This window comes from Ooceraea biroi, chromosome 5 (genome assembly GCF_003672135.1).
Source record: "Ooceraea biroi isolate clonal line C1 chromosome 5, Obir_v5.4, whole genome shotgun sequence".
NCBI lineage: Eukaryota > Metazoa > Arthropoda > Insecta > Hymenoptera > Formicidae > Ooceraea > Ooceraea biroi.
The window spans coordinates 17,103,877-17,120,848 of record NC_039510.1 but is presented as its reverse complement, the minus strand read 5'-3'; the positions used below and the strand labels follow the sequence as shown (position 1 = coordinate 17,120,848).

Genomic DNA, 16,972 nt, shown 5'->3' with positions numbered 1-16,972 from the left:
ATTTCTTGTAATTCATGATAGTGACTCGCACTTCGTTGGCACTCGCGTCCCGTTCGATGCGATTGTGTGTAGTCGTCGTGAGAGACACTGAGACAGTTGGTTCCGCAAAGTGTCGAGCGTTCGCACGAGAAAATGGTAAGCGTTCGTCAATTGGAAAGCACTTTGCATGCTTCCTGTCTCGTCGTCTTGGGAAAGACTATTTGTCTCTTAGTTATAACGTAGAAAATTTCCAAGAGAATCGGAGACGACTCAGTCGAGGGTTATGTTACTGTCAATCGTGCTATGACATTGCATGTTTCGTGAAAGATTTCGTGAGACACGAAATTATTTAAACATGCCGTCTGCGACGTATCATATTTCCTTGTATTTTCCACAGATTGTAATATGGCATTTCACTTTTTGCAGAGTATTCTCGCGTACAACGGCGGTGCCGTGATAGCCATGAAGGGCAAGAATTGCGTGGCCATAGCGGCCGATCGCAGATTTGGCATACAAGCGCAAACGATAACGTGCGACTTTCAAAAGATCTACAAGATGGGACCGCACTTGTATCTCAGTCTGCCCGGATTGGCGACAGATACCCAGACTGTCATGGAGAGGTTGCGTTTCCGTCTAAATCTCTACGAGTTGAAGGAAAACAGAAAGATTCACCCTAAAACATTCACTGCGATGGTCTCGAATCTTTTATACGAGAGGAGATTCGGCCCGTACTTCGTAGAACCCATAGTTGCTGGATTGGATCCTGTCACCTTTGAGCCATTCATTTGTAACATGGACCTAATTGGATCCAGAAATATGGCTGAAGACTTTGTAGTGGGTGGAACGTGTACAGAACAACTTTATGGTATGTGTGAGTCGCTGTACGAGCTGGATTTGGAACCTGAAGAGCTATTTGAAACTGTCAGCCAAGCTTTAGTCAATGCATTTGATCGAGATGCGATATCTGGTTGGGGTGCTGTTGTTTATATCATGTAAGCATCAATTTTCTAACACGCTTGTTTCTCACATTGATACGATATACGAATTAAAATATATTTCTTTCTTCCAGAGAAAAAGATAAAGTCACAAAAAGAAGTATCAAGACACGAATGGATTGAACATACAATTTTCTTCTACACCAATATGTGCAGCAAAAGTCTTGTAATCACTGTTGCAATTAAGTTTAAGAAATGTGAACGGAAACTTATATGAGATCTTTTAACTAATTCAATCCTAAGATCCCGTTTTCTTTCTAATATATATTAAAATATACCAACAGACATTTGCATTCTTGTCTACTTGATAATTTCTGTATTAATTTTTTCATTCTTGAAACTTTTCTTATCTATTTGTATTTATTCTTGAGTGGAATTTATTTTCTTTTATAGTAATAATAATTTTCAAATGATTGATCAATTGAAATTGTTTGAGAATACATTTTAGTTTGATTACTCGAGTCTGAATGAATAAATGAATAAAGTTTGATTTCAATCTTACATGAAATGGCAAAATGAAGAGTGATTCGGGGTTCACAGTTAAATGCCTGAATTGACAATGAAATAACAATCTGTTATTTAAAAGCAACTTATTCAGTTAATTACTATTCTGTGTCACAAGATGTCAATTAGGATCGATGTGGATTGATAAAAGAGCTAGGTTGCAGACGCAGATTCATGATTCTATTTGATATTAATAAAGATCTAAAATTATGGCTAAATGACCATCTTTGAAGAGAGTGAAAGAGGACAGGTAATAATCGAAGAATTTTGACATTGTTATCAATCCCAGTTTTGGTTGTATTGACTGTAACTGTAAATTTGACCGAGTGTTTGACCCGCCAAATTAAAGTATTTTATCTGCAATAAACAGATTTATATACATATTTATTAAATATACAAATCTGTAAAATAATTATTATTCAACACTTGAGAAACTCAACGTGCGACTAGAGCGCCACAATGCCAAGCGATAATACTGTCATCTAACGCTGAAGATTGGAAGCTAAAAATATGGAGCACTGACGTGCTGCATGTAGTTGCAAATGAATTAATATTATTAGTGAGAAAAATCAATTGTTGCCATGTCGATCAATACGTTGTGCATCGCTGCATTCCGCAAAATTGCAGTGGGCAGAATAAGTATGTTCACTTAGCAATTATTCTCAGCAATTAGTAACACATTAATAAAGTATGAAATGATAACCTAACGTTTTACGCACATGTATAAATGTGAGCTTTACAAGAAAACAAAAAGTACAATAAATTAGATTATTGTTAACGTAGATCACTTTCTCTTTATATATGTCCATTGTTACAAATATTTATATATTTGTACCTCACAGGTGCCGCTGCCGCAAGATATTCGACACAGCAATCAAACAGCATCGGGAATATAGTTTCCCGTTTAACACCCAGCAGCTATGGTGTATCACGTGGCACAGAGGCAATAAATAGTACAGCTAGCATCAAATTTACACCAGGAACACTCAACATAGATTTTGGAATGCCTACACATGGAGGTTTAAGAAACATTATTGACATGCCTGTTGCAAGAATTCCTCCGTTACATGAACCCATGAAGCGTCCACCCATTGAATATGATTCTCCTGTACCGGAAAAGTCTATCGATCTACCTCCAAGTGAAAAGATCTTTGAGAAACTAGCGGTACGTATGCTAGTGATCAGACATAAGAAAATGAAAAAACACAAACGAAAGAAACTGGCTAAGAAAATGAAATTTGTGTGGGCAAAGCTAAAGTTGAAACGAGACCAGAGGAAGGAGAAAATATTTCAAAATCAACTTATTAGGCAAGTGAAGAAGGCACAAGCATTTAACGCTAAGAGATATGTTCACGACAAACTTAGGATTTTGAATAAAACTTGGATACCAATGACTTACAGAGGTGAAATTTTACCAAGGGAGATGATTAAAAAGTTTAGAAATGAGAAGAGAGCGAAACGAGAAGCTGGACGTAATAAACCTCGTTTGACTTTGTAATTTTTTGACTTTATAATTTATGGAAATAAATTTTGTTCAGATGGTATTCCAGTGTTTCGTAATTTATATATTCAAAAATATTAAATATATAAGTTATAATAATGAATTATTTTTAGAGGGATAAATAAGGAAAAACGAGAGAAAATTAAAGATAGAGCAGTGATTTACTCTTTACTTTCTTATAAAAAATAAGTCGCTTCCATAATTTTTCATTCATTAAAGGCTAGTATATACAGCACAGTCACAATTGAGGCATTTAGTGACATGTTTATCATATTTGTCAATTAATGTTGATCCAATTTTAGATTGTATATTATAATGATAAATAACACGAGATTTACACATATTTTGTAATAAATATATCTTTGAGAATTCTCGATCTGGTTTCGTAACGTTACTAATTACTACTTGCACATACAGACATTCTCACTTAAAATTAAAATTCTCATAAATTTAAAAAATAGCCCTTATAATATTATTTCTAAAAATTCGTATTTGTCATAGGCTCTTGTGGATTCTCATCGCTTACTCGCATATGCATACATTACGATTTAATACTATGATACAATAAATAGCACCTATTTGTATTTGTGCATATTCTCTTGATTAGATTATCAAGGCATATTGTCTTTTTCCCTTTACATTCTCATAAACAAAATTGCGGATTATCATCTATTATAATCTATTTCAGCCAGTTTATTTAGATAATATCTTATCGTGTTCATTTGTGATTGAAGTCACAAGAACGCTAGTACCTTAATAGGCATTAGTGACTAATATGCACTAATATGCATCATATGCACAGTCAAACTTTCATGCTTTGTGAACAAATCTGCACGTAATGTAAAAGTTATAAATTATATAATGATAATATTTGCCTTTTGATAATTGTTTCAATAATATTTTAGATTTGATTACATTTTAATGTGCGTATAGATTTTCTTTGTCTCGTACATTATTATGTTTCTTTAATGTTTGTTTAAAAATAATTAAGTAATTATCTTCTAAAAAAGAGTACATTCGTCACAAAGCAAACGTCAAAACCCCTTGAGTACTTCGCCCATTTCGTAATCACTAAAAGTAAATAAAGTCCTTAGTTTCTGTATTATTTTTGTGACACAACTACCATAATTAAGCTTAACTGCTAAACAAATGCTGAAATTTTTCTCTCTCGTAATTAGAGCAGGTCCTTCTTCAAAGTAGACGCTGGATGAAAGTTGTACAATGGTCCTCTTTCTTTACGGTAATATCTGGCCTTTCTTAATCTCCAAAACTTCCGGTTTATTACTCATCCTACTGGTTGTCAAAGCATTACTTCGGCCAGAGAAATAATCTTCGATCTCTTGCAAGGTTTTACCCTTAGTTTCCGGCAGACACGTGTAGAAGTATATTGTTCCCAACAAAGATACGCAGCCATAAAGGATGAAAGTGCCATGGCGGGTAATCGCGCTGGCCAGGAAAGGATAAGTCTTGACCACCATGAAGACGAACGTATGCGCGCACATAGTAGTCAGGCCACCGATGATACCGCGTACTTGCACGGGATAGACTTCGCCGATCATCACCCACGGAATCACCAAGAAACCCAAGGTGCAAGTGACGGTGTACGAGAATATACAGAGCACTGGAATCCATGTGGCGACGAGGGGGAGATCGTTTGCGACCCAGTATTGTTTCAGCCACATATATCCACCTAATCCTACCATAGAGAGTCCACAGCCTATAGAAGACACCATCGTCAGGGGTCTCCTGCCACACTTCCTGCATAACACGCAGGCCACGATCGTCGACGCGAGTCTGACTATTCCTAGAATGACTGCCGCCAAATACTTGTTCATGCTCGCTCCCGAGTCTTTGAAGATTTCGACGGCGTAAAAAGTTATAACGTTCGTGCCTGACCATTGATATATCAGGAAGTACAGGAACAGCAAGGTGAACGGTTTCAAGGCACTAGGTTTCAGTACGGCGCACACGATCTCTCGAAGCCCCGTGAGCCGCTTGATGTTGTTCTTGTTGGAGAATTCGACCAACGTCTCCATTTCATGATTCACGTTATAAGTACTGCCGCGGAATTTTTGCAACGCCTTCTTCGCTTGTTCGGGCTTGCTGCGCGATATGAGGTAAGACGGCGTCTCCGGGAACAGGAACATCAGCAGCAACGCGGTGAGCGGTAGAATGCCGCTGATTGCCGCGCAGACGTTCCACGTGAGCATACTTCCTAGGGCGTACTCGATCAGCACTCCAGTACTAACTCCAACGCTCGCGATAGCGGTCAGCATCCCACGCAGATGCGGCTGAGTTACTTCACTGGTATAAACACGAGCCGGCGCACCTACCATGCCCGATCCCAGACCGACAAAGAAACGGCCAGCGTATATCATGCGTATGTCCGTCGCGAATGTGATTAGAAGCCATCCGAGTAAGGCGGGGATCTCGGTGATGATGAGCGAACGCTTTCTGCCGAACATATCCATCATATAGCCGGATGCTAAGCAACCGATAGGCGTGCCGATGGAGGACATACTAGCTGAAAAGTAAGAATAGATATTCAGTAGTGATTTTGCCCGAGAATGAATTTTTAAAACCGTTTTTTAAGAGAAATTTAGAGAATTTTTACATCTTAGATTGACGAGGGAAGTGAATTCTTATGCGTACCGATCCATGATTCCTCTGTTGAGCCTTCCTTGATAGGAATGATGCTGTCCGGTTCTTGAAGCTGCGGCAAAGCAATGGCCGAAAAGCCGAAGGCCATGCCAGTGTTAATGGTACCGAGCTGAGCCACCAACGCGGCCAGGACTTGTCTGACGGCGCTACCTCTAGGAGTTCGGCCAGCTTCGGGATCGGGATTATTAGCGTTGCCATTCGCGGCCAAATTTACCTTTTCATCATCCAGTAGTGTGGACGGCTGAATCTTTGGGAGAAGCGCCGAGTCCACTAGCGAAGTCTTCTCCGGGTCTTGCACGCCACAATTTTTTCTGAAACGGAAAAGACAATTAACGAAATGTTCAAATGATTTGATCATATTTCGGAAAATGGATTTATCCTTTTCCCAGATGACTAGGCAGCTAGATATTATGCTAATTCTTTGAATATATTTTCGTCAAAATCACTCTGAGAAAATACGCAAGCTCGTCCGATAAATTTTTATTAAAGAAGCGGGGCATCGTACGAGCGAGTAACGCGTTGACTTGTTACTATTTATCGGTCCGGCGAGAAGATAACAATTATTTTTGTTCGTTAGAGATAATGTCGTGAATGTTCAATGCCATAAAATATAACGCCCGCACAGAAAACTTTCCACGTTAACTGCGAGATAAAAAGAGATTAATTCATTAGTCGATAAGAACCAAGTGCAACTAGCCACAACACTGGCGGCCGCGTACCAGATCCGTAATTAACGTGGTTCATTGTCAGTGTAAATTTGACCCGGATTTAACGGTACTAAAGATAAGGTCAGTCCAAATTTTTATCGCAAAAGTATTTGCGATAAAGAAAAAAAAAGCGAATAGAAATTCAAATTTATCTTTCATGATGAAGAAAGATGGAAAATTATCAATTAATTAAATAATGAGATTAAAATTGCTGAAAATTTTATTTCTCGAAATAAAAAATTATTGTGAAACTGCAGTGCAACGAGATCAACGTAGGATACATCATCCGAGACACTCATATGTAAACGCCGCACAATAGCTCCGCTGTGCGGAGAAGAACGGTCCACTTTGCAAGAAAAGGGATTGCGAAATGGAATCTGCAGAAGAAGAACAGTGATTAGGTTTCGTGCGCACTCATGTGCCAGGATGACATAATCGCCGAAGACCTTTGGAGCAACAGGGAAACCTGTTATAGAGCATCGATTCACCGTGTACATTTGTAGTATTGGTTAACCCATGATAACAAAGATGTTTGTTATCTTTCATGAAATTTCGCCAGACAAGCGATAATCCTTCATCAGAACTTCAAGAAAAAGATAACCAAATGAAAAAAAAGAGAAGATGGATCGTGTAAATCAACGAAAGCATTGCATAAGTTCTTAGTGATAGAGGCATATTTTTTTGAAGAAAAAAAAAGCCGTTTGGCACTTTCCTTCTTAATCCTCTTATCAAGAACGAAATCGCAATAATTCCGTTCACGTAGCGAATTTTCTGACATATCCCGGAAAAGCGGATGCCTCGGAGAAATATACGTATATCAAGAATTAAGTGTCTAATTACAAGAGACATTAAGCCAGTCGGTGAACCATACATCACATACTTTTACCCACGACGTACGCACCTGTGCCAATAATTGCTATTCCGCGAACAAGCTAACACTTACATTAATTTATCACTTATGTAAAGACGTTGATAATTGACCGATGAAACTGACATCTCACATTTTTATTATTACGGTTACATTCGTAGAGTATTTCTACCGAATTTAAAACATATTTCGTCTGTTCGCGAGTTAAATTCCTTTAAATATAACACTACTAATAATGACAGTTGTATGAATTGTATCGATTAAATTATCTAAACAGGAAGACTAGCTTCCCTAACTGATAGTCAAAATTTACATACACGTGTATGCAAATGTCGCGTTCGATGTCTGGATTCACGCATTGCGAAAGTCGAAGACAATTGCTGAATCAGATAAGTAAACCTACTATAAATGTAACTATAATAATAAAAAGTAGTGCACACAACACGTTTCCGTAAAACTGCGATCTTTATTCGTAGATACTACTTTGTGTTCACCATACCCATTCACGCTGCTCTGGAATCTTTCCTCTTTATCCTCTCACGATTTTTTATGATTAAATGTGAATGAGCATTAAAATTCTATCGAAATCACAACTGGAGGTGGAAATTCTCCGTGGGTATACTTTACCCTGAAAGAACTGGACACATTCCTATGGAAACCTATATTCAAAGCTAGCCTTTGATCAGCCGAACTTCAAGGATCGGAATTGAAAAGAATCGGAAAACGATTAGCATGGAATTCAAATTCTTTCCTCCTATTTTCTGCGGCACAGCTCGCCCAAATTGGTGATCGAAACTATTCCGCTAACGACATAACACACGTAACGAGTCTCATGACTTTCCAGTGTCCTCGCCAAGAGTTGCAGAAGAGTGTTCTTCACGTGGCCTGCCAAAGTGACAGAAATCGACGGAACGGAACATTTAATGCTCGTTAACAAAGAACGTCATCGCTGCTATTTGCGCGAGCGTAAAGCGTTTTCGAGATGATTCACGTCGTGTTACCTTACTTTCTTTGTGCGCGTCTTGACTTTGTGCTTTATATCGTTGCAAGGCCACGTGAAAGCAACGAGACTACTTCGTGGAGCTCGCGTACACCGAATTAGAACCAAGCGATTTCGCAAGATTTTCCATCGACGCGGTCTCGCGCGACGTCCCTATGTCTCGTGCGTGACGGAATTTTCCGCAAATCTTTTAAACCGTATTTATTCATCTGCAAACAAAGCGACGACGGACGAGTAGCCTAACCGTATAGTCGCCAGAAATGTTTCGAGAAGAACGCATCTGTTCCGCGCCGAGATGACTAACCAAATCTGATCCAACAAGTACTGTGCCGGTGACTGACCCGACATGATATTTTTGATTTCAAGCAGACATTCATCGAATATTCACTTATTTCCGAAACGATAAAAATATTTTGTCGGAGCAGATTCGACAATTGGTATTCTCGCATAAAATGTAATTAGTGGCTTAATTGGAGGAAGATAACTGATAGAAGAAAAATAGAAAGAAAAACATAAAAGATTGACAAAGACATTACACACGTTACGTTATATATAGAATACGTGGAACAGGTTCTGCGCACGAAGATGAAACCGCCGCGATTCTTTAGAACTTTAGAACGTAATCCAGCAAACACCGTTCCGCAATTATTACTCTTACTTGTGACTATCGTCACAAATACTACGCACAGATATACATATATATATATATATATATATATATATATTCATAAATGTGTCGAGTCACAGGAAATGAAGACAGGAACTTAAAACATTCTTCTCAGCTTTTGTCGATCAAGTAACGCGCAGAAATTTTGGTCGATCCAGATATGAGATATAGTACCATCAATAGTTCAAAGAGTGGCAGAAGCTCATGCCAAATTCTATCATAGAAGAAGAAGAAGGAACGATGTTTTCACTGGAATAAAACGCGCAGTAGCAACACATATCTATCCCCAAGGTTTTCGTTCACAAGAAAGTTCAATGATTCAAAAATATAACGAATTATTAAATTAATTGAAGCTTGCAGGGCTTGCGGACTTGGAAATAGAAGATTCGCGTTCGAATTGGACAAGACTCGATCAGTTAATCCTTGTCCCATTCTCAAACGATCAGGCCAGCTGATGATTCGCGAGACGAGTGCCAAACGAATCTGCGTAGATCCTGGCACGATGCGGCGAATTCGTGCGATATTTTCGCGCCGGTGCCAATCCGCGTGCGAAGGTTCAAGTGTAACGCGCACAAACGTACGCGCCGCGTCGTCTCCCCCGTGTACACCACGTCCCCGTGTATTAATAGTCTGATTACATCATGTGTCGCTCCTCTAGGTAGGTAAATACGTGCGAAGAGATGGTGGTAGCTGTAAATCGTACCGACGAGCGACAGCGATACCGTAACGACACGATACTGTAAATTGCGAAACACGGTGGTGCTTTCGCGCTGCGTCAAAGTGCGGCAATCAATCGGCTTCCCAAGTCTCGCGATGATTGTTCAGCGTCAAAGAGGGCTTACAATCGCACGAACGTTATGGTGTATGTAACGGGTAATTCTCGTGAATAATTCGGATACACGTTGCTCCAAAATCGCTCATCATCGGGAGTCATCGCTCGTGCATTTGTGCGTTCGCCGGCACGGTGTTGTTTTACGCACGGTAAAGTGGAGTTGCATCATCAAGAAGTGCTTTTCTAGAACGCGAAAGCATTATGCGAGAAGGGAGAGGATTCTTGCATCACTTAACATCTAAGAACACGGCAGCTGAGAGCTTTGCTCTCAACGATTGTTAGACGACTTCTGATCTGTGCGGGACCGATTCCGCAACGATCACGTATTTCTTGCTCGAGACACGGGTCACGCATCTGCGTGCAACGCACCGTGACGTAGATCTTATTATTATCGCCTAATATCATATCATTACGAATTTACGTTCATGAAACTTGGCAGAGGGAGGACAAGTATTTCACGCACGAAAATACGCACGTTAACGCTATTCGAAACGATGATGGCAAACCACGACACGGTTGTTACCCGCGTCATTGTTCGCAGCGTGAATTTTTCCGCTTCATTTCTCGTTGTGTGGCACCTCTCACTTCTTCCTTCTCGACTAATAAACTCTTTTCTCACGAGGTCGCCGTTTCGCGTAAACAACACTGGACTTTTATGATAACTCCTATCATTTCCATATTTTTGGAAATATCTCACCTCACCTATCTTTATTAATCTATCACGATCACGAGAGCGTGAGATCTCTCTTAATATAAAAAAATAAAGAAATCGTTTTCTTGAAATACAATATTGCTGCAAACAGTATCAAAGACGCGTGTAAAGCAGCATGATGAGTAATCCAAGAATTACAGTCAAGAGATAAAATTGTAGTTCTTATTGTGTTTTCAAGATGCGAACGTCAAACACGAACGATACACGGTATAGTATATATTTAGCTAAACACACATACCTGTCCCAGTAATTTGTATACATGAGTAATCTTTCACAGTATATTAATTTTAGCTTAGAATAATACACGCGTTAACGCGAGGAAGGGGGCGGATTCGCGCGTCGATAATCGCTGATTAACATGCGCGTTGGTGACAGTTTGTCGATGACGAGGACAGTACCGTAATTGCAACTGTATCGGCAATGCATCGTAATGAACCAATCGATCGTGCATCGATCATTGCTGCATAAAAATACTAATACTCGTTATCAATGACATTATCTTTCCGCCTGTTACGTTTCGACTGGCAAATTTTGCAAGTGTTTTTTGTTAAAACGCATTTTCCGTTCTCGGTTCCGAATACCATCGATAAAGTAATCGCGCTGCTAAATATGCATCGATTTTGCATGACACTCGCGTCGTAAAGCACGCTCGTGACGAGGAAGGTGGCGACAAGACATGGCATCCTTTTTTATATTCGATTAAAATTCACGCACCGTGTTCCACTTCATGAAGTGCAAGGCAAAACTCCCGATAACACTGAACACGATCTTCATAGTAAACGGATTCAGAAGATAAAATTAGACACGTACGCACACGTGGAGCTGAAATAACCGATATTTTCTCGCTTTGGAATCCTCTTGGTACAAGGTCCAATTAAATTTACGATACAATTTCAAACTCAAACTTAAATTCTTAAACTGAAACGGATATTTAATTTTTTCGCTAAGACAACAAAATGAAATTAAATGATTCACCATTTAAAAAGGGAGGAAACGGACTGATTGAACAGTTTGACCATCGTTCGGACTTTCGGATTTCGAATTTAAATATCCTACTTGAAACTGTTTGAAAGTTCAATACGCAATTTGAAAATATCTTGTCTGAATATTTTACTGTCAATTTTGTTCAATCTCACTTTCAAAATCGTACAGCACAAAAGCTTGCTGCAAGCTTCTATGCTGTATGAATATTTATCATTGATGATTCATGCTCCTCGAAAATGGCGTCGTCGACCGATGCTTAAAAAGATCTTTAAAAAATTCTTTATGACTTTGCACTTAATGTTGCACTTTCTGCATTCTTTTTAGACAGAAATCAAACACGATCTCATCATTCGTGTTTAGTTCTATTTGTGAGTCACTGTGTAGTCTCCTAACGCGGAGACAGCTCCAAGAACGTAACATGTTGTCGTCCCGAAATTCGTGAGCGCGGTTTCATGACACGTATGTCCCAAAGCCGACAATAATAAACAGATTCGTTCCTTTTGACTATAACTCCGTGCTCAAAATATGATTGAAAGTAAGAAGTGAAATGAATAAGTAATATAATCCCGAGAAAAGAGGTGGGCGTCTTAGGAACAAAGAGAGAAGGGAAAATCAAATTAACGAGATATAGCAATAATAAAATTAACAAAATATAGCAATATGACAAATTCGACCAGAAACGTTTAGGAAAGTAAAAATTGAGTCTCAAACTGGAAAAAGCACAAAATGGAAAACTTGAGGGCAAAGATGATAAAAGGATAGAATACAGATAGAAAAACGAAAAATGCGGTCGAGGAGAAGGAGTACTTTAAGTCTACTCACTCTGCCATGGTGCACGTCGTGATTAGCCGTCTTTCTAATAAGAATTATATACAATATGCGTGTATGTACAGGTGTATATATGTATATCACAGTCCGCTGATATCACAATGTTATATCACGGGGTCCGCGGCACACCGTCGCGCTTTTCCTCGCCCTCGATTTTCGATTCTTCTTATCCTCCGTCTTGCCGAGAGGCGACAGTCGCCGTCTGCCGTCAATTGCGTCCAGAAGAATTACTTCCGTCGCGACTTCTCACGAGGATGCGAGATCCCCGCGACCTCTACTCTCAGAGACCACCCAGCAGACCGATCGTGCGCCCGATCTCGTAGAAGCCGATGAGTGTCTTTCGCCGCGAACGATACATCTGCGCGGACCCCGCCGTTTCTCTCGTACTACCCTCCGTACTCGTCGATGTGTATTTTACAGAGACTCTTCTGTTCTTTCTGCCTCTCTTTCGTTCTCTCCTCCCTTGTTATGCGATCGCAGTGAACGTCGCGGAGTGTGGACCGCGTGAGTCGAGAACAGAATCGAACGACTGATACAGACATCCACCACTTCACGGCTCGCGCGAAGCGAACATACTGGCGGCCACAGGTCTTCCGTGCCTTTATATGCGGTGCGCTTACGGCACGTGGGAGAGAGACGGAAAAAACGAAAGAGAGTGAGAATGTGAGAGACAGAGAGAAATCGCGGACCGGATCGCGGGCTTGCGTACGCGGCGGAGCGCGTACGAACGCATAGGGAGGAGCGCATAAATTTTTCGTCCGACGGAAGAAGGTTAAGGTCGCGACTTGTAAAAAAAAGAGAGCAAAAACGGAAGCGATAGAATTCAAGCAAAGCTCAAGCGTAATCGATTGACCAATCGCAGGGGCGAATATACTCGACACTTGAAAGAGTATCCCCGGAGAACGTGCGATTGCGATTGGTCGATTCGCTCTTTCTGCTCTTTGCTGAATTTCCCACCGCGATATATTATCGCAGAAATTTTATCTTTGTTTCGATCATCGGTTAATAATATCAATATCGCTTGGAAAATAAATGGTAATTAGATGACATAACAATAAAATCAAGTACCTGGAAGAAAATTTATAAAACATGTTGATGATAAAAGTCGAGACACATCACGATCACGCATCGAATAATATCTTTTTTCGAACAATAATAATCTCTTATTCGGAAAACAAAGTTTTCGGCAGAGTAGCACGGTGATCATGCGGTGGTGATAATCACAAATAGTTTAAATTAACATATCTACAATATGTATCAGAATTTAGATAAACGATTCGAACGAGTGACAATTTCAAGTTCGAACGTAATACGTAAAAAGAGCGTTCGTTTCAAAGAAATCAAAAATAGATTTGACTCTTATCACTGAATGTTCGATAAATGACGAAGAATTATATAGTTTCACGTAAATACGTACGAAGATTACTTTGTCGGATTCGTATTGTACGGTAATATAATCTTATCGGAAGCTTCGATAACGAATAAGAGAGAACAATCAGAACAATTATATGCATGAAGCTTGTATCGTACGAATTGTTCAAGCGCTGAAACGTGTCAAGAGATTAGCATGAATTTTTTCTATACAATTTCAAAAACTTATTGAATAATCTATTCCAGGCATCAATAACAGCTATCATGCGTGTCACGATCATGGGTGTTTGGTCATCTTTATCTCAGAAAAATGCTGTCGTATCTTTTATAACGATGCGCGGGCGTGAACTAGTTTGTTGCTCGTGAAGTCACTGTCCGTGGTCTTTCTCTACGTATCCACGTGGAACAAAGATAAATCCACAATCTCGAGGTGAATCTCGGGGATCGAAGTGTCAGCGGCGCTATCCAAGTAGCCATCGATGAATAGAGCGAAAGGTCACGCGATGAGTAAGAAAAGAAGGTAAAGGAAAAACATTTTCTACACACACGAGTCTGACATCACGCGTTTGCTTGCGCAGCTTGCGACAATCGTCATGCGCTCTCTTATGCATCGACCTGGTGACAATGTGTCCAAAGTAAGCGCCACGTACGAAAGACAAACGAAATGCGCTAAAAAAAGGGAAGTGAGATTAGAGATAGATGCTAGAAACGCACGCTGCAATCACATTTCAATCAAGAGAATTAAGACGCATATAAATGTTTATGCAACGCCATAAAAATACACGGATCCGTATGCGATAAAAAGAAGCGACGATCTAATATAAACGCGCGATAAAAAGCTGGATGGCAGATAATTATAACGCGATCCCGTGCGGCAAAATACTCAGATGATCTAATATTTACTCGGTGCTCGTGTCAGCTTTAACGTATCACTCTCCGTTATATCAATCACATACAGAATAAAATAAAGGAGAGAGGAAAAGAAGAGATTATAATACTACCATTTCGAAATTTAATGCAAGAGTATATATATATATTTATCTATCTCGCTGTGTATTTCTTTAATTTATTCTTTCTTGTCTTTGATCATTATATTTAGATTAAGCATATTATCAAAAAAGTTTCATGTAAAAATAACTTCGTTGAGTTACCTTCTTTTCTGGCCGATGCCTTTAGTCAGTATTGACGTATTCAATTGTTATTATCGCAAATTTATGACGAATCATGCGCTTACAATAAGTGAAATCTGGCAGGCGCGGAGAGATAACCTCGGCCTGCGAACATTTGGTCACGCGGATTTATGCAAATAATACCGTAATCGCGTATATATGACGTTCGCTACGCTTGAGTGACCTATGCAAAATTCTTCCACAGCACAGAATCGTTAACATGCAAAACAATTATTAGAATCGTACACAGATATATCTACACATGTAGATGCATGATATACATATGACGAACATGTGTAATAGAATGTATAATATCTAACAGTATGTTTACGAGTAGATCAGTGAATTTCTAATTTCTTTGTAATTGGTGAGACTCAAGCAATTTAAACTGAACTTTATGCTCCAGTTCTGATTCCAATATGAACTCTGCTCATTTCTGCGTCAAAAAAGAGACACTATAAAGAAGACTAAAAATTTTAAAGCTCGGACAATTATTATCAGAAGTAATTTCGACCCATAGCTACTGTGCACTATCCATCACGGACGTATGTATATGTATATAAGAAAAGCTAAATATATATCCAAAATATGGGCCGTAAATTGATATCATCACTCCAACAGGCAACACTCTATCGCTTATCAAAAGCGTAGCCGTTATCTTATCCCGAAGACTTGAAAGCCAGCAATAAGTGTCGGTACCAGCACGCCGTTGCCCCATCGTCGATCTCCGAGATCGACGATGTAGTCGCGACCGATGACGATGATGGCAACGATAAAAACGGCGGAGAAAAACAGCAGCCTTACTTGGTGGAGACTGGTCTACTCACGTGGATGGCGTAGATGATGTCGGCGTCGACGCGTCTCGCGCTTCGCTGCTGGCGAACGTCTCGTAATTCCTGTTCCTGGACATGCCGGCGAAGGACTGAACACGTTTGTGGCCAGTTGTGGCCGATTAAATCGTTCTTGCGGTGCTTTATCGTGCTTTACCCGTGGTCACGAGTTTGCCACTATCAATCCGAGTCAGTCATGTGCCTCGCGTCTCTCTTGTTTTCCTTATTTAATTTCGCTTATTTTCACGCCGGCGTTCATATTCAATGCACTCGTGGGATAAAGTGCGCGGAATGGAGCAACGTGCTCGCACGTTTGCCAACGCGAAGACAGATCGTATCGTATCGTATTGTATCGTGCCGACAGTGCTCGCCACGCTCTTTCCCCACGTGTTTCCGGTGTTGTTCTATATCTCTGTGTTGGAATTGGAAAATTTCCGATCGTTGCATCGATGGTCACTGCGTCGCAAAATAAGAATATTTATAGGAACATGACAAATACGTTCCGCCTCTCAAGCGTTGAGCCCCTCCGGGTGTGAAATATCTGAGATGCGCTGAAAGAAAAATAAATATGTTAATTAGAGTTAGATAATTAGTTAGAGATAGAGAAACAGAGGGGGAGAGAGGAGGAGGAAGAACGAGTGCACGGATGCAAATGATTTATCGCTATTTATTTGCTGGCGGCGTTCGCTGGCATTCATTGTAACGTTGTGCTTTTGCAGTCTTATCGGCGGCTCGAGTGATTACAGACTGCATGTGACCGTCGACGATAGATTAAGACGTATTACGCAAGCCGTAATTCACGGTGTGCGGTTTACTTGCCGAATACAGTGAACAAATACATCTAGGAAGATATAAAGAATCGCCGAAAAAACATTTTGCAAGCTATTATTTTGACAAGAGGAGGAAACTTTTTAAGTTTGTCCGATACCGATTATCGAAATTGTAGAACCGCGTTGTGTTGAGATTGTGCCATTTAACATCGTAATTTGTAAAAGACAAAATAAGTTCGTCACACTGCGATGCAATTTTTAAAGAGACCTGAAAAATAAACTTTACCTCGGTTTTCCCATCTCGTGTTTTCATCTCTTGTAATATTATTGCAGAAACATATTCCTCGGGCAATTTGTTTTCAAACAATTTAAGATAATCTTCCTGAAATAATTACAATCAGATAACAGCTAATAGCGTGAAAAGTAAATAGCAAAATTGAAGCTATTTTCGCGATAATAAGATAAAAGCAATCATTGCTAATGATGCTTTTATCTTATTATGCTCTCAAGTAATGATCAATTATTTTAAGATTGGAGGAAAAAGATAGTTATTTATTTGTCAAACAAATTTAAGCGCGATTCTCTATATTTTAT

At 39.7% G+C, this 16,972-nt stretch overlaps 3 protein-coding genes and 1 long non-coding RNA gene across 6 annotated transcripts; 3 read left to right on the top strand and 1 right to left on the bottom strand.

Moving 5' to 3' along the window:
• The first annotated feature begins 17 nt into the window (after positions 1-17).
• Positions 18-1,259, top strand: LOC105284928 (proteasome subunit beta type-3). Its single transcript, XM_011348788.3, has 3 exons — positions 18-135; positions 406-971; positions 1,049-1,259. Exons 1-3 carry the CDS (start codon positions 133-135, stop codon positions 1,095-1,097), a joined length of 618 nt encoding a protein of 205 aa, XP_011347090.1. The 5' UTR covers positions 18-132; the 3' UTR covers positions 1,098-1,259.
• Positions 1,260-1,890: 631 nt separating this feature from the next.
• LOC105284920 lies at positions 1,891-3,022 on the top strand. Of its 2 annotated transcripts, XM_011348775.3 has the most exons (3): positions 1,891-2,117; positions 2,321-2,786; positions 2,880-3,022. In XM_011348775.3, exons 1-3 carry the CDS (start codon positions 2,060-2,062, stop codon positions 2,974-2,976), a joined length of 621 nt encoding a protein of 206 aa, XP_011347077.1. In that variant the 5' UTR covers positions 1,891-2,059; the 3' UTR covers positions 2,977-3,022. The 2 variants fall into 2 exon arrangements, with proteins under 2 accessions (XP_011347077.1, XP_011347076.1); XM_011348774.3 differs by having other exon boundaries at positions 1,906-2,117; positions 2,321-3,022.
• Positions 3,023-3,121: 99 nt separating this feature from the next.
• Positions 3,122-16,972, bottom strand: LOC105284922 (facilitated trehalose transporter Tret1). 2 transcript variants are annotated; one of them, XM_026969754.1, is made up of 3 exons: positions 15,606-16,972; positions 5,632-5,951; positions 3,122-5,503 (listed from the first exon to the last, which is right to left on the bottom strand). In XM_026969754.1, the coding sequence occupies exons 1-3, from the start codon at positions 15,686-15,688 to the stop codon at positions 4,215-4,217; spliced, it is 1,692 nt and encodes a 563-aa protein (XP_026825555.1). In that variant the 5' UTR covers positions 15,689-16,972; the 3' UTR covers positions 3,122-4,214. The 2 variants fall into 2 exon arrangements, with proteins under 2 accessions (XP_026825555.1, XP_011347080.1); XM_011348778.3 differs by lacking the exon at positions 15,606-16,972 and adding an exon at positions 12,233-12,922.
• On the top strand, positions 13,113-15,598 carry LOC105284923. The gene is made up of 3 exons (XR_002193698.2): positions 13,113-14,129; positions 15,185-15,323; positions 15,400-15,598. It is a non-coding gene; the product is annotated as an uncharacterized LOC105284923 (long non-coding RNA).

What these genes read in the sequence shown, in the direction of transcription:
- LOC105284920 (XM_011348774.3), top strand. Translation starts at nt 2,060, where the DNA reads ATGTCGATCAATACGTTGTGCATCGCTGCATTCCGCAAAATTGCAGTG. An exon ending in AATTGCAGTGGGCAGAATAA is followed by an intron (nt 2,118 to 2,320) that starts GTATGTTCACTT and finishes TGTACCTCACAG; the next exon opens with GTGCCGCTGCCGCAAGATAT.
- LOC105284922 (XM_026969754.1), bottom strand. Translation starts at nt 15,688, where the DNA reads ATGTCCAGGAACAGGAATTACGAGACGTTCGCCAGCAGCGAAGCGCGA. An exon ending in ACATCATCTACGCCATCCAC is followed by an intron (nt 5,952 to 15,605) that starts GTGAGTAGACCA and finishes TTTCCGTTTCAG; the next exon opens with AAAAAATTGTGGCGTGCAAG. An exon ending in AACAGAGGAATCATGGATCG is followed by an intron (nt 5,504 to 5,631) that starts GTACGCATAAGA and finishes CTTACTTTTCAG; the next exon opens with CTAGTATGTCCTCCATCGGC.
- LOC105284928 (XM_011348788.3), top strand. An exon ending in GGTGCTGTTGTTTATATCAT is followed by an intron (nt 972 to 1,048) that starts GTAAGCATCAAT and finishes TCTTTCTTCCAG; the next exon opens with AGAAAAAGATAAAGTCACAA.